The following is a 22892-nucleotide window of genomic DNA, read 5'->3' as shown; positions in this document are numbered from 1 at the left end:
TGTATGAAAAAAGATGCAATGAAAGTGAATGGTGACTGAGAATAACATACTGCCCAGCATCTCCTTTTGTGTTCTTGGACATAATTCTGTGTTTTCCTGTTGTGGCAGAGAGAGATACTGAAGAGAACAATTTGTATTGATAGAAACCCTAATCACTGAAATTCTGGACAAAAAGGAATTTACAGACTTTATCAGCTGTTAAATCTGTCAGACAGCATACAGCAGGTCTGACAGAATCAGATTAGTGATTTGAATCAGATTAGTGATTTCTAGAACAGTCTAGCTCTATTTACTTTATTTAAATCTCTGTCTGTGCAAGATCCGATTGACGGGTTATTCACAGTTTGAGCTGTGCGATCAAGTGCGGGCATGACAACGCATTTAGAGGTGCTTTAACAAAGAAGATACAGACAGACATAAACAGCTTCTCGCTGTCATATTTTATCAAACTCTGTGTGGGCTAACGGAGATGGATCATGTGTGCTGTTCACATGTGCTGCGTTTAGACAAGCATCGCTATCTGTGCCTGTCCTGTTTCCTTGATCTGAGTTTGAAACTAAAGATTCTTCCGAAGCAGCTTAAGGACTTCTGATCTTGATGTAAAGGTCTGATTAATTTAAACGGAAACACACCTTCTGAATGAAAGGATTCTCTTTAATGTGGTGGTGGTGGTGGTGGCTTAGTGGGCTAATGCACTGAACTGGTAAGCAGAAGGTTGCTGGTTTGATCCCCACAGCCACCACCATTGTGTCCTTGAGCAAGGCACTTAAATCCAGGTTGCTCTGTGGGTATTGTCTCTGTAATAAGGGCACTGTAAGTTGCTTTGGATTAAAGCGTCTGCCAAATGCATAAATGTAAATGTTTTGGATGTTATGAGAGATGACAGTTTAGGGGAGTATTTGTGTAGTTGTGTGCACAATGCAATGTGATTTAAATAGACGTAGCTTTTGTATTTTATGACAAAAGCTACCCCAACTAGTAAAAAGTGGCTCATTACTGAAAATGTACACTATTGTGAAAATCTGTCAGACAGTAGGTCAAATGTGAGATGTTTCTTGGGTTGAATCGGATTAGTGATTTCTATAACAGTCTAGCGCTGTTTACTTTATTTAAAACTCTGTATGTGCAAGAGCCGTTTGATGAAGTGGAGCTCTTTCCACTGTATGAGTGTAGTTTATATAATAGACCCTGCCAGTGTTTTCAGGCTAAGTATAGCATGTCAATTTCTGTTTGAGAGTGCCCCACGCACCTTTATACACAAAAACAATATAATGCGCAATACAATGTGATTTAAAACAGATGTAGCATTTTGTATTTTCTGACGCCACAGCCCAACAAAAAGTGGCTCATTACTGGAAATCTACTCTATTGTGAAAATTACTGAAACTATAGTCATGCTACTGAAAATGTAGCATGCAAATGTACTTAAGTTTGTAGAGTCATAGCTTTCAGAAATGTATCAAATAATTTAGTCCAGCAATGGCAATAATTGTTTGCTCCTTAGAGGGGGAATTGGTTGCTGTTTTCTTTTTCTCCTGGTCTTTATTTGATTGAAAATTATGCAAATGTGCCGATTAATTAACTAAATTAATCACAATTAATCACTTATCTATATTTACTGAGAAAGGCCCCAAAATAAAGGTAATTTAGAATATAAATATTAAAATAATTATAAATATAATATATATAAAAATTAATAATATAATTCAGATAATTTTGGTACATTACATCATACATTTTATATTGTGGCAACAGACAAATAAAACATTTAAATAAAACAAAGTAGCTTTAAAAGAAAAAAAAAAGTTTGTTTTATTTCTGTATCATTGAACAAAACCCTATTATTGGCCTTCTTCCCTCTGCTCTATGTATAATAGTTGGTCTATGTACTTACGCTTCAGATGGATGCTTCTAGAGTGTCTCACTTGTTTTAAGTGCAGTATTTGTATATGTCAAGTTAAACGTTGTATGAAACTTTGAAAAACACATCTTCCTTTTGTTGTGCTCCTCCCAGCTGTCTTTGAGCGCTGAAGCACTTCTATCAGGAAGACACGCAGGCTTGAGTGAAGTTTAAGATGCCATTTATTTGATAAATGTAAAACAGAAAGTAATGTCTCTCTCTTTGGCGTAGGCCCCGTCCGGCGGTCCGAGGGAGTTGTACACGGGACCGTCATGTCCTGCCAGAGATAGGAGGCAGGGGTGAGGAGAATACCTCCATGCGGGACAGGGCTCAACTGGTGGTGGTGGGGTGGTGGAGGTTGCCGTGTTAGCACACTGGAACAGCAATGTGATAGATTGTGAGCAGACTTATAAAGCAATGGAATGTCTTCCCGCTAGAATTACGCTGCGCTTCCATTTCTGGGAAGGCTGAGCTGCCTGCTTGTTAGTTTGACAAGGCCTGTTGCCTGCACAGTTGGAGCGTTGACTGCCCCCTACTGCATCAAGGCGGTACATCAAACTTAAATTGAAAACATTCATTGTTATGGAATTTAGGTCGGGGGCATGATTAACACATTAAATTGACATATTCAAAAAAAATAATAATAATCCCAGGTTGTTCCACTTTAATAGATCAATAAATTCTTCTTTGCGTTATATAAATGAGATTGACCTCATATTCAACAGAATTTTCATCAGACCAGTTTATCTGGAGAGTAATCTTTAATCAACTTAGATAACCACTGGCTGACTTTCTTTAGGAAAGCATTGTAGAGCTGCTCCTGTCACTTACTGTCTTTTTCAGAGACCTTGTTATTATTCTTACTCTGTAATTCCGGCCAGTTGCACAGCTCATTACAAACAAACCCCCAAACAGCTCTTTAACACATTAGCAGGAAAACTCTTATGGGGCATTTACACAACAATTTGTAGTGACAAAGTAATCGAAAGTCATTCAATCTGGCAATTTGAGGCGACATAAGCGACAACTCTTTGCAGGTGCGATGTTCAGCAGTGTTGAACTGTTTTCAAATGAGAGATGCACTGCATTGACTACTAATAAGAGTGCAGATTATAGCGCTCATGTGGTAAAATGATCACTTGGGAATTGGCATGCTGCTTCTGAATATGAATGTACTCTGAAATTGACCACAGTCTGATGGGTTACTGATGAGCACCATCAGACATTTTGCATCTTTTATTCTGGCTCTACTAACAGCACTTTGAGCATGCAATCTCTGAGACATGGGTTCTAGTCCTGTGGAAACCAGTAAGTAATTGCGTTCAAACAAACCATGGTGACCACAATTCAGAGGTTGCATTTTCACCCTAAAATACAATTTTTACTCCGCTGATGGTTAGGTTTAGTGTTAGATTTAAAAATAGCTTTTGGTGCAACTTGGTGGACATTTCACCTCAACAAAACTTTCAGCTTTGGCCACTGGGAGCAGTGGTTGGAATATCGTTAAGCCCAAACCAATTTGAGCAGCAGAACTTTCAACCTCCTGTTGCCAAAGTCAGTCTGCACATAATCCACCTCTTTTAAAATGTGTTGTCTATACAGTATATCAATATCAGTATTGGTCGACATGAATTGCTTTTTTGTTTAATTAGTTTGATTAGTCTAATACTGGAAGTGGAAAATAGCAGAGCTTATTTTTCATATCTTTAAAGAGTTTCTTCTGCTATGCCAGGTTTCAGAAGTGCCAAACTGCTTTCCATCTTTTCTATATACATTTTAATATGATGCCTGATGTAAAATTTTAGATTGCCAATTTAGTGTCACTGGTGTGTTTTATTAAAAAGAGGCAAAACGGTATAAAAAAAGTGAGTACAAGTGTATTGTTTGTAAAAGTAGTGTTTGCACGTCACTGATGATATACATTTATAATAGCCCTACTCAGGGTGAAAGCTGACTGTAATGCTCAGATCCTATCTTTCTGACTCCTGCCTCTAAAACCCTGTCGTGCAAATCACATAGATGCGCCCTAAATATAAATTTCATTAAAAATTATATCCACAGTGAGACAGAAATGCTTGCTTGAATATATTCAGTATCTGAGCATAAAGCACCCCAGAGGAGGGGAAAAAACACTATATAAATTCTAATTGTTCTTTCATAATATAGTAGTGTATTTATACATGGGCAGCCAAAAGTTTGGAATAATGTACAGATTTTGCTGTTTCGGAAGGAAATTGATACTTTAATTCACCAAAGTGGCATTCAGCTGCTCACAATAGTCAGACAGTACTGATGTAAAGTGGGGGGGTGGCATAACCATCTGACCATTTACATTGATATTCACATACATAATTTTTGCTGTTTCTGTTTAGCTTTAGTGGGAGTGTTAGATCAGGACAGTTGTATGTGAGAGGAGGACACTGTGCCTCTTTTATAGTCCCTTTTGTGCCATATCCTCGCTTTCCATTATGGATAAAGGGTCAGATGCAAACAACGGCCCAATCTGCACCTGATGTGAAAAAGAGAGGAACGAGGGAGAGCAGAAAAGAGCAGAGAGAGAGAGATGAGATAGGTCACATCACTGAATCCATCCTCCCACAGCTGAGCATGTTACACAAGAGCTCACAGTCACTTCTCTCTCTTCAGTATCTCTATTTATATTTGTTATAAACCATGCTCTCTGCTGAACCCATATCCAATGCATAAAATATGGCCATTCTCCCAGTAGTCTCCTGCAATGCTGTAACATTCTGCATGGCTGCAGTAGTTTGTGTGTTTGTGTATTTGTGGGGGGAATGGGGTAAATATATTCTGCCTAATGTTCCATTATGAACAGAATGTTCAATTACTTGCAGTTTATCCGAGAAATGGATGTACTTTTTCGCTGTAAGAATGGTTCACGCTCTCTCAAACACACTTGTCTTTATTTGTCTGTTAGATTCACCCCAAACCATCCATTATGCAGGGTGTGATAGAATTGTACTATTTATCAGAATCAAAGTTTTTGCTAGTGCCCTAAAACAACAATTTACCCCAAGATACATTACCTCCAATTTTCAGATCAGTAGTCGATCAAAATGGGGTTTTAATGACCAATTATTAAAAGAAAATTTACACAAAAATGAAAGTTCTCTCATCATTTACTCACCCTCATGACATCCCAAATGTGTATGACTTTCTTTGTTCTGCTGAATACAAACAAAGATTTTTAGAAAATTATCCAGCTCTATTGCTCCTTACAATGCATGTGAATGGTGACCAAAACTTTGAAGCTGCTAAAATCACATAAAGGCAGCATAAAAGTAATCCATTTGACTCAGTTATTAAATCCATGTCTTCAATATCAGTATTTAAGACCTTATTTACTCTAAATCTACTTTCAAAGAGCCCTCCTATGCACATTCTTAAGATTTGTTTTTTATTGTCTGGTCTCATTCTTCGTGTATATCGCCACCTACTGGGCTGTTCTTTTCCTTTGCTATATCCTTCCCTTTTTTTTCTTTCGTCTTCCTGCCCAGTAGGAGGTGATATGCATGAATACTGTAAATATGCAAAAAAACAGAAGTTGAAGAACTCTGTCCCCTCATAAACAATAGGGCTGGTGAAAGTGTAGATATATAGTAAAGAAGGACTTAAATATTGATCTGTTTGTCACCTACACCTATCATATTGCTTCTGAAGACATGGATTTAACCACCAGATTCATATGGATTACTTTTATACTGCCTTTATGTGCTTTTTGGACCTTTCTAAATTCTGGCCACCATTCACTTGCATTGAATGGACCAACAGAGCTGAGATATTTTTCTAAAAATCTTCAGAAGAAAGAAAGTCACACACATCTGGGATGGGACGAGGGTGAGTAAATGATGAGAGAATTTTTATTTTTGAGTGAACCATGATTTTAAAGGTATAGTTAAGGCAAAAATATTTTATTCTGTCAATTTATTCACCATAATGTATTTCGAGACTTTCTTTTTAGGATGATCACAAAATTAGATTTTAGGCAAAACCTTAGTTACCATTCACTTTTATTGCATCTTTTGCAATTATGCAGGTTTAAACAAAAACATTTTGTGTAAACTATTTCTTAGGAAAACCCTTAATGATTGTGAGGGTGCTTTTTAAAACATTTTAAAAAACGTTTTTTACATTAATTTGTTTGAGTTAGTTACACCTGGCACCCATAACCACCAAAGACACTGAGGGGGACACTTATCCCCAAATATTTAGATCAGTAGTCAATCAGTATGGGTTCAATGTCACCAATATTGAATCTATCTTTGATCACCCACCGAGTTTTATAGTTCTGTGGGTTTAAGGGTGCAGATCAGCTCAGTTGTTGTCATTTTTGACAAGTAACTCTAGAACTGACCCCAAAAATAAGTCATGATGTTTTTCTGTGAAGCACTGTTCGCATCAAATTAACGAAGCACCACAGATGGTGTTAATGAGTGTACTTCTCTCCCCCCAGGCCCAGTCTGACACACACACACTGCATTCCACACCATTGACAATTCTAATCAACTCCCAAACTAAACTTTCAATTTTAAATTTTCAAATTTCTAATTTATTTGTTTAGTGTTTTTCACAGTACATATTTTCCAAAGCAGCTTTACAAAGAATAGTGCCTAACATCCCTCCAAATCCCCAACATTTCTTTTCTTACTGTTTTAGGAATACTGAGGTTTTAGACATACATTTGCATACTGTTCTTGGCATAGGCCTACTATATGTATAGTAAGAAAGTATGGATAGTGGCACTTCTCGCATCTGACACTTGAAGGTGCGTACCTTACAGTCTAGCTGATCCCACAAAAGCTCAATGGGGTTAAGATCGATAACACTCTTTTCTGATTATCTGTTGTCCAGTGTCTGTGTTTCTTTGCCCACTCTAACCTTTCTTTTTGATTTTTCTGTTTCTAAAGTGGCTTTTTCTTTGCAATTCTTCCTATAAGTCCTGCACCCCTGAGTCTTCTCTTTACTGTTGTACATGAAACTAGTGATGAGCAAGTAGAATTCAATGAAGCTGTCAGCTGAGGACATGTGAGGCATCTATTTCTGCAAACTAGAGACTCTGATGTACTTATTATCTTGCTTAGTTGTACCACATCTCTTTCTGTAGAGCCAGTTTCCCTTTGACTTTGAAGACTGTAGTGTACACCTTTGTATGAAATCTTCAGTTTTTTTGGCAATTTCAAGCATTGTATAGCCTTCATTCCTCAAAACAATGTTTGACTGATGAGTTTCTTTTTTTTCTTCTTTTTTTTCATTTGTGACCTAATATTGATCTTAAGACATGCCAGTCTATAGCATACTGTGGCAACACAAGCACAAAGACAATGTTAAGCTTGATTTAATTAACCATAGCTTTTATCTGTGTTTGATATACTGGCAAGTGATTTTTCTAGCACCAAATTAGCATCATTACTCAAGGAACATTTTACATTTTTGTTAAGAATATTTCAAGAAAAATTACTTTTTTCAAATAGTGATGGCACTGTTTTTTACATCAGTAATGTCCTGACTATACTTTGTGATTAGTTGAATGCCTTTTTGGTGAATTAAAGTACCAATTTCTCGAAACAGCTACATCTGTACATTATTCCAAACTTTTGGCCGCCAGTGTTTGTGTGAGTGTGTGTGTGTGTGTGTGTGTGTGTGTGTGTGTGTGTGTGTGTGTGTGTATGTATGTATATATATATATATATATATATATATATATATATATATATATATATATATATTTATTTATAGTGTTCAGTATTTATTTTAATTTTAAATTATCACCTCTTATTACTTTTTATTGCACAAGGGGTGCAAGACCTTATAAATCACAAAATCACATTTAAATACGCTAGTGTTTATGTTTGTATCTGGCCGTGGCTAGAGTGCCATGAAAGGTCTGTCGGTGAGAAGGATCGGCGCGTTTCCAACATTACCTCAGCGCCAGCACGCCTCCACTACCGTACCGCACTGGCTCGGGCGCGCGTCAGAGCTGCGCGAGCAGACCGCGAGCCAATGAGTGAAGAGCGGCTCACGCTCTCTACTCCTCTCGGCTCTCAGTTATTCCATTCATTGGAATTCGCGCGCAGTGAGTGCTGCTGCTTTCTGCCACCTGGAATAGCACTGTGTCCTCAACATGCTGCCATACGAAGGTAGGAGATGCGGCTTGTCTCCCCTTGTGCGGACACGTCGGAGATTGCCTTTTATCCTTTATAAGGGATTTTGATAGTGATATTTTGTAATGGGATAAACATATATTTCCATTTAATTTACTGTCTTTGCGTATCAGTAGGGTATTTATTTCAATTTAGATGGTCCGGTGATTAGTAAAATTATATTGTATTAACATATTACATAATCTGGATAAATCCAGTTTGGTTCATAAAACGTGTACTTTTTTGAGGGAAAAAAATTCAGGTTAGTAATACACATTCGCGTTATATCGTCATCTCAATATATATATAAAATATTTTGTATAATACTTTTATTTGTGCAATGTTTATAATACTTGATTTTGTTGTTTATTATTTGCTGCTTTTTACTGGATCTTCATAAGTCTCTTGTCTATTACTGTCCCACATTTGTAATGTATTGTCTTGGTAACACAGAAGAATGTATTAAAATGTTATGGAATAATTCCTGATCTGCATCAGAAAATAGTCACAGTTGCCTGTGAAAATGAATCAGCTTGCTATTCAGTGTGCTGTGTTATGCAGTCATACCATGACTGATGGGACTTGGAAGATGTGAGTCTGTAGCATTGGAGACATTTGTGCCATGGAGAGTGTGTGGCGCACAATACGAAGAAGATTTGTTTTGGGATGCAAGTGTGGGAAGTGTGTGGGTGATTTTATCTCTTCATACTCACAGGCAGGCTTTTGAAAAGCTCAATCTTTGAATATAAGAGCACTGGCAGACTTGGGACTCTCAGATCATTTGCTGAGCTTCATTCACAAACTTCTTTTTTAGTAAACTCAGTGTTTTTGCTTCTTTTCCTCTCTAGTGAATGGGACTCCAGCCAGTCAGCGGTCCACACCCCATTCCGCAAAGTCACCCAGCCCGTCGCCCACCAGCCCAGGGAGCTTGAAGAAACACAAGGTAAGAGATCATCCTCCACAGTCACCCTAACACAGGGCCAAAATTATAGACATTAAGGGGGATATGCCCCCTACACCCCACTCTAATTTAAAGTTGGTCATGCTAAAGATGATAGCAGGTTTCCGATTTTTTTTAATTAATTTTTTTATTTATCTTTTTATAAAGTTTGTTCTTAATTAAATATGGTACCCCCAATCCTGGAAAACACACTCATAGAATAAACATGGTGCTCCAACCCACTTTACACTAGCTGATGTACCTGCTCACCTGAACAAACATAAAACTCATAAATCACAGATTCCTATTGTTAATCTTTTGTTGTCCACCTGGTGTAGCGGTTATAATCTATCATCTAAAGCAATTTCTGAACTCTACATATGAACTCAATTTCCCACTCCTGAATCATAACTACTGTACATTCACAAATTACTTCATAATGTCCTTTATGTGTCTGATATAATATGCGATTGTGCAGCCAGATCCTTTTTTTTTTTATCTTTTTCTATTTGTTAGCACATCCTTACACCCTTGGACACCATCTCAGACTCTATATAATGCGCTTCTTCTATGTTCTCAGGATATGGACAAGGCCGTCCTTGACCTCACAGCATAACTTCCCAACTTCCTCAAAGTGGTGCTAAGATCCACAGACAATTCCAGAATTCTTTGTGAGAGAGAATGGTGCCAGCCCGCCCAGGCCAACAGTAGTACAGACTTTTAAGATGCATTTCTCTCTCTCTCTAAGAATCTACACGATTCTTCATTAGAGTTGAGTCTGAAAGTCCAGTAGAGATGTCCATGGAGAAAAACGTCTGTCTGTAGTAGAACAGCATAAATGAAGTAACATTTGGTCTGAATGGTAGTGGAAAAAATGTATAAAACACGCTGAAGGAGCATGCAACTCACCAGGACTCCCCCCAACCCATTATTAGGGCCATAATGTCCACAGATATTGAGGGGGGCATGTCCCCACCAATATTCAGGGAAGTGGTTAATCAAAATTAACTTTTTACTATGGTGCCCTCAATTTGTAATATTTGGTTACATCCTTCTCTGTTGGTTTTAGAAGCCAGTTTGTGCTTGAGTGTGAGGGAGGTGGTTGTGTTCATGTGACTAGATCAAAGTGTTTCTAATCCTGCGGCTGGGACTAATGCAAAGAGGTTTAATGCAGTAGAGGCTTCTCTGTCCAAATTCAGAGTTTCTTGAAGTTTTTAGAAATTAAGCCTTAAGCCCCATAGTGATAACTCCGGCTATCTTCCATTTCTCTCTTTCTCTTTCTTTCTCTTTCCTGATTCCTCCATGAGTTAAACAAATACACCACAACATCCAATCAGTGTGGATATTCCACTCCAATCCAAATGCTGAGTTTGACTTTAAGGGCATTTCAGATAAAGTTGTGGGCAGCTAAAGTGCTGTTTTAAAGCCAGTGAAATCGCATGCCGATATTAACCTACTATAGATTAATCAGAAACTGTTGGGCACCACTGAACTGCAGTTTTACTTTGACCTAAAATGAGATAATATTGCAGTCTCATAAGCAAGAATTGACATTTATGCATTTGGCAGATGCTTTTAACCAAACTTTATAGATTCCCTGGGAATCAAATCTATGACCATGGCATTGCTACCGCATTGCTCTACCAGTTAAACTACATGAACGCTGTATGTTACAGCAAATGTCCAACATGATCTCACAGCATCCATAGTTTCATAATTTTAGATACATTATAGTTTCAGATTGCATTAGAAGTTGTTAAGTTGCTCTAAAGGTCCTCTTGTGGAAGAGGCTGACTTTTAATGACTCTAAAACCAGTTCAGTTGACATGCTGGTTGAGAGACAGAAATGCTGAGCACTTTGTCTTCGCCCTCCACCCACCAGTAAAGACTCTAAGAATTTTTTCATACTTTTCACTTATCTCACACAGCTGCCTGAACGCTTGAATATGGATGATCTCTCAGTGGGTTGATTCTGATAGCTTTGCTCTCGGCTCATTGCTGTTGCAGAATGAGAATTTGGGACAGTCAGATCTGTCCAAAGTAGAGACGCTTCTCAGCGTCTTTTACAACCATCTTCTGCAAAAGTGGGTCATGCTTTGAAAACTCCCCAGTGGAGTTCTGTGAATGAAGAAGGAAGGCAAACCCATTTACATAAATATGATACAAATGCAAAAGAACTGAATGTTCTCTCAAAATGTCTGCAGAGAAGCAGGCACATACTTTATCCAGCTTATGAATTAACATGAGACTCCAAATGTCATTATTATGTTGTTACTGCAGTTTTGTCAATTAGTTTTCGTTTTCAGTGTATTGCTGATTTAACGTTGCAGTGAGGTTATTTCATAAATTTGAATGTATATTTGAGCTAGTTTGAATACAGAAGTACTCCACTAGCATTGTCATATGTAAATTCCAAAGCTCATCTTGCATAATATTTATAAAGCACCTCTGATGTAAAGATACTCCAGATATATCTCAAGTTTGTGTTGTAGTTTTAAATTGCATTTCTGCATTCACACACACACACACACACAGACACACACACACACACACACTCACACAAAACTGAATGATTTAAACAATAATCTTTATTTCTGATTTATTATTAATTAGTTTTACTGCTCAAGCCCGGGCTATGAATTGTGTTCATATGTTTTCAATGCTTAACCCACTTTTAGAAATGAGCTACATGAGTGGAGGCTCTATACTGATAGTGTGTGCATGTGTGCAGCCTCTGTGTCCTGAGGCATATCCCCTTTCTCTGTCCATAAACCCTCCGCTCCTCTGGGATTGGATATGGAACACATGCACAGTTTATGTTATGGCGACAAATACATTTTTAATCTGTGTAAACAGGGCCACTAAACATCTAATATGGAAATGTTAAAACCTGCCACAAAGCACAATCCATGTTAATCTGGCTAAACACTTCATCCTGAGCCAGAAATTAGGTTGCAATGTCATTTGATTGATGAGAGATCTTCCTTTTGTCCTTTGATATACTGTATTTGTATGCTTGGATGGAGATTGTTTTCATTCTTTTTATTTTTGCTTGGCTAAATAGGTATGGCGTGCTTTTTGCGTCTTGTTTAACATGAAAAGTGAAGTGATCACTTACTTTCAACATCACATCTGTCTCTATTTATAAGCACACTCTTCATCATTTCCAACAAATTATTCCCCCACAAACTGTCTGTTGGGTTGCATGCTCTTCATATATTACTTTGGGCTTTTCACACCTGTATTTTTTCCTTTTTTGTGGGCTTATATGACATTGTGAGTGTATGTGAGCATGTGTGTCATTCATTTCATGAGCGTTGATTCAAAATGAACATTTTCAGTTTGTGTCATCATTGCATATGTGTGTTTAAATGAAAGTTGGATTTGTTGTTTTTAATACTTTTGCAATCCTCGTGTTTGCATATACTGTATACCTTCTAGCATGTATTTGTGTTTCTGTGTTTCTCCATCACGAGCAAAACCATGATAGTTTACCAAAAAAATTATTTATTCACTCTCATGTGGTTTGAAACTCATTTAATGATCTCTCTTCCATAAAACATAAAAAGAGTAATTTTGCAGAATGTGAATGGGGACTGGGGCTGGCAATCTCCAAAAAACTAAACAAAAGTAAAAGTAGTCTGTATGACTCATGTCCTGTATTTGAAGACTTTTAAAGCCATACGATAGATTTATGTGGAAAAATTATTGACATTTTTTATTCTCTTAAAATATTCCTCTCTGTAGCTCTCAATCCTCATTCATGTTCATGTTTCTACAAATATTGTGTAGCGTGCCAAGTCATTGGTTCTTGCAATGACATAAAAACTGGTGAGGTTAGTAATTGATGAAAAACTTGACATATTTAGGCACATTTTACATTAAAGATGTTAAAAGTTAAGTGCTCACATAATTATTAGATGTTTTCATCTGCCTATCCCATTGAAAGATTCTTCTCTCTCTCTTCACATTTTCAATGTCCTCCTGTGTTGTGCTCTTGCGTTATAATTATTTCACCTTTTTGTTTTTGACTTACAATTACATTGTCTGTATTTCTTCTATGATTTGAATCCATTATGTGAGTCAGGTAGTTATCTCTGCTTTAACTAGTTTTGTTTCATAGTCAAAATTATTTTTTGAACGTATTTTGCATTTAGGGAGAGAAGAGATCATGCCATTTTCTTGTCATTTTTTTATATGTTTTCTGACTAGAATTTTGTTAATTTTCCAGTTCAAACCACAACAGCATGCCATGAATCCATTCCATCATATGTATGATTGAGGATGCTAAATACATTAAATTGTAAGTCTCATTATCTTAGTATGAGCTCGACTTTGTGTTTGTGTATCTTTTTGAAATCTTTGGGGTCCTTTTGATTCCGAATACATCTCTGATTTGGGTTGGAGTTCCTTTAGTCACATTTTATTTATCTCAAGACATTGCTTTTGCCAAAACTACAGATTACTTATTTATTTTGTGTGTGCAATCATTAGTGGTCATGGCAGCGTTTTTGCATTACAAAAACTAATTAATGCAATTGGTCACATGGTTAGATTATAGGTATAATTACAATGTGTCCTGAAGTGACTCTTCTGAGAAATCATTTCGCTGGTCTTAATGAAGTTGCGACTAAGAGGTTTACCAGCTCTACAGCTGTTTCCCAAAATGACAGAGATTCCAGATAGAGGATAATATGCAGAAGAGGCCGAGGCAATTTGTATCCTTATACCAAGACGAAAATATTGGATCAAATTTCCCATGGCATCAAAACTAAATCAGCCCAGACTTAAAATCATCAAACAACAAGCCATTATGTAATTACTAGTCTGCAATAATGCAACAACACATTACAAGAGTGTCTGTGACACCAAAATGAATGTATGAATGTAAATTATTTCATGTATACAGAATGATTTGATGGGGTGATACTGCGGCACTAGAATGACATTATAGGTTAACCAGCGTTATTGGCATCATTTTAACACCGATTCTGAATAACAGACTGTTATGAAACATGGCATTTCACATGTGCTGTTCACATGGATTTAGCATGATGCAATATTGATCACTCGATTTTTCTAAATTAAATCACCCTTTGTGGCCATAACTACATGTTTTTCCTTTATGATGCCATAACAGGCAGATTCTGTTTGCTATTGGTCCTTAGAAAAGCACAAATATTCAACCTGTATGCACAAGTGATATGACCTAGCTAGCCTTCAGCCAGGAAACAGGAAGATGCCTTATATGGGTTTGTCTCCAGCTGCTTCCTGTCTTGCAGAGGGAAAATATTATTAGTGCTGCACAGGAACACTCCAACAGTTTCCATAGTAACAAGAGTTTTGATACAGCTAGAACAAACTGTGATCTGAATGAAATAGAAAAGGATGTGGCAACACACATACACATTTACAAACCCACTCTCCTTTCAAAAATATTTCTGATTACCTTTCTAGCCCTACCTTGCTTGACACTTACAAATCCCCTCAAACTGACATTATCAAACAGTGCATGTATGAGTGCTGACCCTCCCTGACCTGCTCACTGGCTTGTCTCAGTAGATTTGCACTTCGTCCTCACCATTAGCAGCCCCTCACACCATTGTCGTTCCACTGAGGTGCGAGCAGACCACTCTCGTACACCATTACTGTCCAATCAAATTCTGGCAAGTTCTTCCTGCTGTCGGGCGAGTGGGGTGCTCCTGCAGACATCATTACTCTATGCGCAGACCTGAAAGGGTCCCTGCACCCTGACTGCTGGGAGAGAAAACTAATTTACAGCAGAGCCAGTAACTCTGCTCACACTTGCTGCTGCCATGGCAACTGGCAAAGAAACACCAAAGCACTATCTGGCTTTGTCTTTATGCTGTGTTTAAAAGTGAAAATGAGGATTTTGCCTCAAGTGAGCAGTCCTGAGGGGGGAAATGCAGGGGGCACACTGCTGAAACAAACACAGAGAGAAACCCCCTAAGCTGGGGTGTTTCTGGTTGCTCCCAGCCTGGTCAGGTTGGTCTTTTTGAAGGTTTTAGAGGGGTTTTAGGCACTAGTCAACTGGTCAGATTGGGAGTCCAGCTGGCCGAAAAGCTAAACCAGCTGAAGACCTGCTTGTCCACCTTAAAGGAATAGTTCACCCAAAAATGAAAATCCTCTCATCATTAACTCACATTAGAGCCATTAAGATGTGTATGACTTTCTTTTTTCTGATGAAAGCAAACAATGATTTTTTTGAAGAGTATCTCAGCTATGTAGGTCCTCACATTGCAAGTGAATGGTGACCAGAACTCAGAAGGTCCAAAAAGGATGTAAAGGCAGCATAAAAGTAATCCATGTGACTCTATGTGGTTAAATCTATATTTTCAGAAGTGATATGAAAGGTGTGGGTGAGAAACAGATCAGTGTTTAAGTCCTTTTTTACAACAAATCTCCTCAATCAGTAGATGGCTAAATGTGAAAGTGGAGATATTGCTTCTGAACATATAGATTTAACCATTTAAATTTTATGGAATACTTTTATGTTGCCTTTACATTCTTTTTGGACCTTCTGAGTTCTGGTCACCATTCAGTTGCATAGTAAGGACATAAACAGAGGAGAAACTATTCTAAAAATCTTAGTTTTTGTGTTCTACAGAAGAAAGTAAGTCATACATGATATGGTCAGCAAAACATCTTAGGCAGGTTGAACGTGTTTTTAATTTTTCAATATAATTGTTTTTTGTTGTGGATGTCATAATTTTTTTTTAGTACATTTTACCATATGCACAGACAGTGTTCGAACTGTTCTTTTAGTATTTTAATGAGTTGTAAAACGAAAGTAAGATCTTTCTTAATAGATTATAATTTGTTTGAATTTTTAATAGTGCCCTCCATGAATGAGATATCATGTTGTGACAGGACAAAAAATTAAAATAAAAACGAACAATGCACACAGACCATGTATTGCTAAGTAGTTGATCTCTGATTTAATTAAACCCTCTGTTCCTCACAGGGATCCCAGCACAGTGGTTCCTCTCTCTCGCTGACCTCTACCAAAGTCTGCAGTATGGATGAGGAGGATGGGCCTGTGAGTGATGGTAAGAGATCAGCCAAAAGATTATCAGTCATAGAGCCCTCATGTTTTAACCTATGATTTATGGAAAGATGTTCCTTACCCTGGTAAAAAAAACAAAAAAAAACAGCCTAAACCACTCTACGATGTTTTGCTGGTTTAAGGTGGTCTAGCTGGTCTCCCAGCCTGGCAAAGCTGGTAATCAGCTGATTTAGCTGCTTTGCCAGCTGGTCTTCCAAACTGCCCTGCACACAAGTGCCCAAAACCCCTCTAAAAGCAGCAAAACAGACCAGTCTGACAAGGCTGAGAGACCAGCTTAGACTAGCAAACCATCTTAGGCTGGTCTAAAATGTTTTTAGAAGGATGAGGAACATGTCTCCAAGAGGAATATTTCTAAACTGGTGTTCAACTGGTTTAGCTGGTCGGCCAGCTGGTCTCCCTACCTAACCATTTGCCCAAACCCACTATAAAACCATCAAAACAGACCAGCCTGACCAGTGGAAACCATCTTGATTGCCAGCACACCCAAATAATTTCTTAATCCATCCACTATGAATTCATTCAAACTTGTACCATTCAAACTGACTTATGGAGTGTCTGGGTCTAAGATTGTTTGTTGAAAACAGTTCAATAACAGCATGATATTACGCTATTATTGAGGTCTGCTGAATTTATTAATGAGAAAGCTCTTAACTAATCGAAGAACCTTTATAGTTACTCAGTGTCTTCAAAGAAAGATCTTTCATCAGAATACTGTATGTCTGCAATGGAAGGCATTGCGAAGATGTTCATTATGCACACTAATACCCACATCAGTGTGTTCACACAGGCAGACCTGACTGTAATACATTTATCAAAAATCCACGATGCTCTTGAATACATTTATTCCTTGTTGTTTATTTTCTATTTCATTGGGCTTTATTCAAAGATTAGACAGGAAATGCTGGTCAAGAGTCTGATTATTTCATTGCTTAAAGAGTTTTAGGCTTTAAAACAAATTGTGATTGTATTCCACTAAATTCCACTCAACCTTGCTCTAATTTTCTGCCTCTATGCAGCTGAGCCTGTGGAGGATACACCGATACCAACAGTTCCAAGCTCCATTTCAGATCAGTACAAAGTTGGTCGAATGATTGGAGACGGGAACTTTGCAGTAGTCCATGAGTGTGTGGAGCTCTCCACTGGAAGAGCATACGCTCTGAAGATCATCAACAAAGGCAAATGCAGAGGGAAGGTGAGTTGGGAAAGCATCATTAAGTCCCTGCAGTTAAAAGCAGCTCAAACCAGCCTAAGCAGATTTGCTGGTTCTAGCTGATCTACTTGCCCCCCAAACCCATCTTAAACTAGCAAAAAAGACCAGCATGACCAAGCTAGGTGACCACCTAAGACCAGCAAACCATATTTTATATATACTGGTTTAAGATGGGGTTTTCTTTTTTTCAGCTTGGATTTTCAACATCAGACTGTCATTTATTTTTGTGAAGACTTCCCATAAACCATCCTAATACTCTTCTGTACCTAATGAGCTTTGGTAAAGTGAGATTTAATCTTTTTTTTTGTCCCACACAGGAACATATGATACAGAATGAGGTGGCTATCCTAAGAAGAGTGAAACACCCAAACATTGTGCTGTTAATCGAGGAGATGGACACCTACAGTGAGCTTTACTTGGTCATGGAGCTTGTCAAGGTGTGCAACATAGAGTATAACTAACATATGCTTGCTAGTATGTCTAATTTAATTGCATCTGTTCCAACTGAAGGTGAGAATTGTAGATTGCAAGTTTAGGAAAAACTTAAAATACCACATAGATATCAGCTATTCTATGTTCACCTTCACATCTGCATCACATAACACAATCTCAAAGGTGTAATCTGTCATAGCTAGTTTTCTATGTCTTGTGGAGAGAATGTGCAGAGATGGATTTTAGCACATGATGGGTCTGTGTAATGTCCGCCTTGTGCAGTTGTGCTGGCTCTGTTAAACCGAGTGTTATTTTAAGCTGCTGTTCTACTTACTCGACTCTTCGTGGGGATTTTGACTTCTGCTATATGACAAACCAGGCCACCATGAATTTTCCACTAGCTATCTATCAACAACCTGACTTCAAGTAAACTGTTTCCACAGACCCTGCTTATAATTTGTGGTGCTTATTAAGGGAAGCATCACTATGGATATGGCTCATATGGTTTTTATTTTTATTTGGACAAGCCCCAAATTAAGCCTCAACTTGAGATCTGAAAAGCCTCAAGTTGAATTGCTTGTGTCTCTTACTTTAAGGGATATTTTTTGTTAACCACATTGATGACTCTTGTTGTTCTACAGGGAGGAGATCTATTTGATGCCATCACCTCCACCAACAGATACACTGAGCGAGATGCCAGTGGCATGCTGTACAACCTGGCTAACGCTATCAAATATTTACACAGCCTTAACATTGTCCATCGAGACATCAAGCCAGAGAACCTTTTGGTAAGATGTCAGCCTATTTTACATGACCTATATTGTGTGTCTTTTCTTTCTACAAATCATTCTTTCCTTCCTTCCTTCCTTCCTTCCTTCCCTCATTCCATTTTCCTCCTTACTTTCTTCTTCTTCTTCTTCTTCTTCTTCTTCTCACTCTTCTTTCCTTCCTTCCATCCTTCCTTCTTCCATTTATTCCTTTCATGCTTCCTTCCCTCCTTCCAACCTTTTTTCTTCCTTCCTTCCTTCCTTTCTTTCTTTCTTTCTTTCTTTCTTTCTTTCTTTCCTTCCATCCTTCCTTCCTTCCATGCTTCCCTCTATGCTTGCTTCCTTCCTTTCTTTCCTGTCTTCATTTATCATACCAAAATGTGCTTCTGATAATTACTTACTGTGCACTTACCTCATGCTATCATCAACCGTGACACTGTTACAAGAGCGACAAGTTATCACTCCCTAAATCTGGTGGCATTTGCCTACCAGCAGGCAGTCTTGCCTCCATGTGTGTTCCTGTGTATATGTGTAGGGTAGATGGAAAGACACACCTTATAGGTCTCGTGGGCTAGAGTTATGTGTGTGAGAGTTTGGAGAACGAGATATGATTGCTTTAAACTCTTCGACTGAGTCTAGACCAGCCTCCTACTATCTGACTGTATATGTGTGATATCACTAGTACAACGGAAGAAGTGCGATGTGACTCACTCATTGACAGTTCACACACTGTACTGTTCTCAGAGTTGTTTCTCGTATGAACCATGTACCAGACATCATTATGAATCTGTGATGTATGGCTCATGCACTGCCCTCCCTTATCGGTCTGTTTCACCACATCCTGTACTGGTCAAATGCAATTATCCCCAGTGCAATGCACTCCAGCAAATAGTGAACCAGTATGAGCTGACTGCTGGCTCACAGTAGCGCACACTCACTCTCAGTGTGATAAAGATATGTGCTTGTGGCTGGAAGCATGCATGTCAAATGCACCGTTACCTTGCAGTGCAGGCACTTTTACACTTTTTAAATGTTATGTAAAAGCAAACACAACCAGACAATATTAGGGGGTGGATGGATACATACTGGTATTCAATTTCTTTTTAGTTCAGTGCAATTTAGGGTAAACACTTACCCTAAACTGAAAAAATATGCATTCCCTTCACACAAGTAAATTTTTGTTTTACACTAATATGCATTTATTGCTCCCCTTGGGAAAGGTTCCACATATGTAAATTCTGTATAGATTCCTTTGAAGGAACTTGGTGTTAGGATATTCGTTTTTATATTTGTTTTTTACACCCAGCTCTAATATTATTCTTTTTATTTATTCTCAGGTGTATGAACATCAGGATGGAAGCAAATCCCTGAAACTGGGTGACTTTGGCTTGGCCACCGTGGTAGACGGACCCCTGTACACTGTCTGTGGAACACCCACATATGTAGCACCAGAAATTATCGCAGAGACCGGGTGAATATTTTAACACATTCTTTGAATGTGTCAAATTTATATTGACTTATATATTGTTATGAAGCAGACTGTTATGGTTGCTATGATCATTTTATTTAGAGCTATAATGAAACTAGACATGCCATTTTTATGTAATTTAAATTTTTAGTACAAAAGCTATATATGTAGTTTTTACTGAGACATCCTTTGGTTTGCTTTACTGTAGGTATGGCCTTAAGGTAGACATCTGGGCTGCTGGAGTCATCACATATATTCTCCTTTGTGGATTTCCTCCATTTCGTGGGTAAGTGTCACTGAGAGAAATTCAGAATGTTTCGCTGTCTTAATAGTTACTTGGGGATAGGTGAGATAGTCATTAATTTTAGTTTTTTATGTTTATGCAATTACGTATACCAAAAATATTACCTAGCCTAAGCCTAGACATTCAAAGTTGTGTACAAGCAATCAACATCAATCAAAATGGTGAATTTGTTCAGGAGAAAAATGGTACACTTGTTAAAGTCATTCTAGATTTTTTCAAAATATATTATAGCTGGGTTTGTAGTGCACATTGTGTGTAATGTAATCAGTGCTGTAACACAAATCTGAGGTTATATAAAAAGCAATAACTCCACTTCACTATGTGTGGTGCTACCCACGATCTCAGTGAAACTAGCTCCCCCTGTTGATGTGTATATGACATTGCACTTTGTATTTCAGCAGCGCTGAAGATCAGGAAGCTCTGTTTGACCAGATTCTGCTGGGTCAGTTAGAATTCCATCTTCCATACTGGGACAATGTATCGGATTCTGCCAAAGTAAGTTAAAGATGCTTAAAATTCCAATGGGATTAAGGAAAATTCATTTTTTATTATTTGATGAGTTCCCTTCAAAGTAAAACAAACTCAAGCTAAAATAAAAAGAATCACCATACATTTAATATTCAAACTGAGATTTTTTTTTGAATTTAATACAAAATTAAATGAAAATAACATTTATATTTTTCTATTTTTTAATGTCATTGTATTTATAATTCCAAGGTCATATGGCCCATACAAAACATTAATATTTATTATTAGTATAATAAATTATACTCATCATTATTCAAATAATGATTACATTTTATATTTAATTTATTATTAAAAGCATATCATGCAAATCATACATACGCATGTCACATTAACTGTGATTGCACACTTTATAAGGCAGTTTAAACGCTGCGTTAACAGAAATGTAGGCACTAACTCTCTCTGTCACGTGTGTTTCCTCAGGAGCTGATAGTGTCTATGCTGCAAGTGGAAGTGGATCAGAGATACACAGCACTGCAGGTCTTGGATCATCCCTGGGTCACTGTGAGTTATCCAAATTCAATCATTAACACATTCAAATACAAATTAAAGGGAGCACATCTGTAAAGAACTAGATTCAAAGTTTCATAATGGTATTTATGTTTTATAGTTATGTTTAAGGTTCTTTTTTATTATTATGTAATGTGGAAAACACTGATCATTTCCTCTTCATGATCTTTAAACAAAAAACACTTAACATACTGTAGTATAGATGCACACTTTGATGTCAGTATTATCTAGTAATGTTTATTTATTCAATTAAATCAGATTGCTAAAGTCAAATACATTTAGAAACATTATTTAGAAATTATCTAAATCCATATACTCACTATATACAAGAAACCAAGATGTATATGGATTGTTTAGTTACTATAGCAATTAATCTGCTAATTTTTAATGGCTGTTTCAGAATGATGGTCTGTCAGAAAATGAGCACCAGCTGTCTGTGGCAGGAAAGATAAAGAAGCACTTTAACACTGGACCCAAGCCCAGCAACAACACTCCAGGAATGTCTGTAATGACGGTAAGCCCACACACAGATCCAGCTCACATGCCTAAAGTTAACTGTCAATCATCAGAGGCTAAGTCATTAATAATAGGTGATAATAGTAGCATTTACTTTAGTTTTGATTATAAGATATCAAAACCTTCAGGGTTCACTGGAGGTCCCATATATGTGTGAGGACATACAGTATGGGTCTAGGTTAAAAACCCTTGCTTTAAATCACCAGCTAAGGGTCAGTATAGCATACTAACTATCAATGGAGGGAGAGTAAGACTCAACTTTTGCTGTTGTTTTGGTAGGATAAAGCTTAAAAACCATCAGTTTCCCTCAAAGATACAACTGAATCTGAATATATCATGGCGCTAGTGGTCGAGGAACAGATACTAGAACACTCTGTGGAAACAAACCCTGTTAACTTAGAAATAATTTTACATTTTTTGCCACTTCACTAACATTCTGTGAGTACAGCAGCTCCTCAGTCAGAGCTGTGATTTGAGTGTTTCTATAACGTTAATCTGAGCGTTGTTCAATGAGCTGCACTGATTTCTCTTCGTTCAGCTCGACCATGACTTTTCCATCCAGAGATCAGGGTCGCTGGATTTCTATCAGAATCCGGGCATGTTTTGGATAAGGTAATGCCATGTGTCCACTTCAGCATGCCAGACACTCCCTGTTTAGCATGTCTTGTTGAATCCTCAATAAGAGACTGTGCCCTGCCAGTGCCATTTTTGCTTGAACCCTGCGCATGTAATCATCCAAAGATGGCTTCTGTGACGTTACTCTACATCTACAGTCATTACCTCTGTGTATGAATGGTCTCAGTGCAGGTGGATAGAATGTTTATGATTTGCTTAAACATCACAGCAATCAATGTGGATTGTCTCCATTTACCCTTTGTTACATGTTTGTGTCATATGCCGTGGGATGTCACTGTTTGTCCTGCTTCCCAACAGCTTCTCATGATCTGCAATCTTTCACAAAGAGTAACCAGCCCTGCTTTTGTCCCCAGTGTTGTTTATTTTTATATTGTCTGAGCTTTTTGTCCTAAAATTTGAATGTGCAGTATTCATACAATATAAATGTACGGTGTTG

At 37.7% G+C, this 22892-nt stretch overlaps 1 protein-coding gene across 5 annotated transcripts in view; it reads left to right on the top strand.

Moving 5' to 3' along the window:
* Positions 1-22892, top strand: part of LOC127636008 (serine/threonine-protein kinase DCLK1-like) — a 51588-nt gene that overhangs the window by 25349 nt on the left and 3347 nt on the right. Inside the window, exons 1-12 of one of the 5 annotated variants that reach the window (XM_052116355.1) lie at positions 7753-8058; positions 8910-9004; positions 15987-16071; positions 17105-17280; positions 17616-17735; positions 18372-18518; positions 19835-19968; positions 20174-20251; positions 20668-20764; positions 21218-21298; positions 21705-21818; positions 22359-22432. In XM_052116355.1, coding sequence (XP_051972315.1) covers positions 8043-8058; positions 8910-9004; positions 15987-16071; positions 17105-17280; positions 17616-17735; positions 18372-18518; positions 19835-19968; positions 20174-20251; positions 20668-20764; positions 21218-21298; positions 21705-21818; positions 22359-22432 — 1217 coding nt within the window. In that variant the 5' untranslated portion in view covers positions 7753-8042. Of the gene's footprint in view, positions 1-7752; positions 8059-8909; positions 9005-9581; positions 13252-15986; positions 16072-17104; positions 17281-17615; positions 17736-18371; positions 18519-19834; positions 19969-20173; positions 20252-20667; positions 20765-21217; positions 21299-21704; positions 21819-22358; positions 22433-22892 lie in introns of those variants that run through there. The other 4 variants (XM_052116354.1, XM_052116353.1, XM_052116358.1 and 1 more) reach the window with 4 other exon arrangements.

The sequence above is a fragment of the Xyrauchen texanus genome, chromosome 43 (assembly GCF_025860055.1).
Source record: "Xyrauchen texanus isolate HMW12.3.18 chromosome 43, RBS_HiC_50CHRs, whole genome shotgun sequence".
NCBI lineage: Eukaryota > Metazoa > Chordata > Actinopteri > Cypriniformes > Catostomidae > Xyrauchen > Xyrauchen texanus.
The sequence above is the reverse complement of the archived record's forward strand: the minus strand, read 5'-3'. Positions and strand labels throughout refer to the sequence as shown.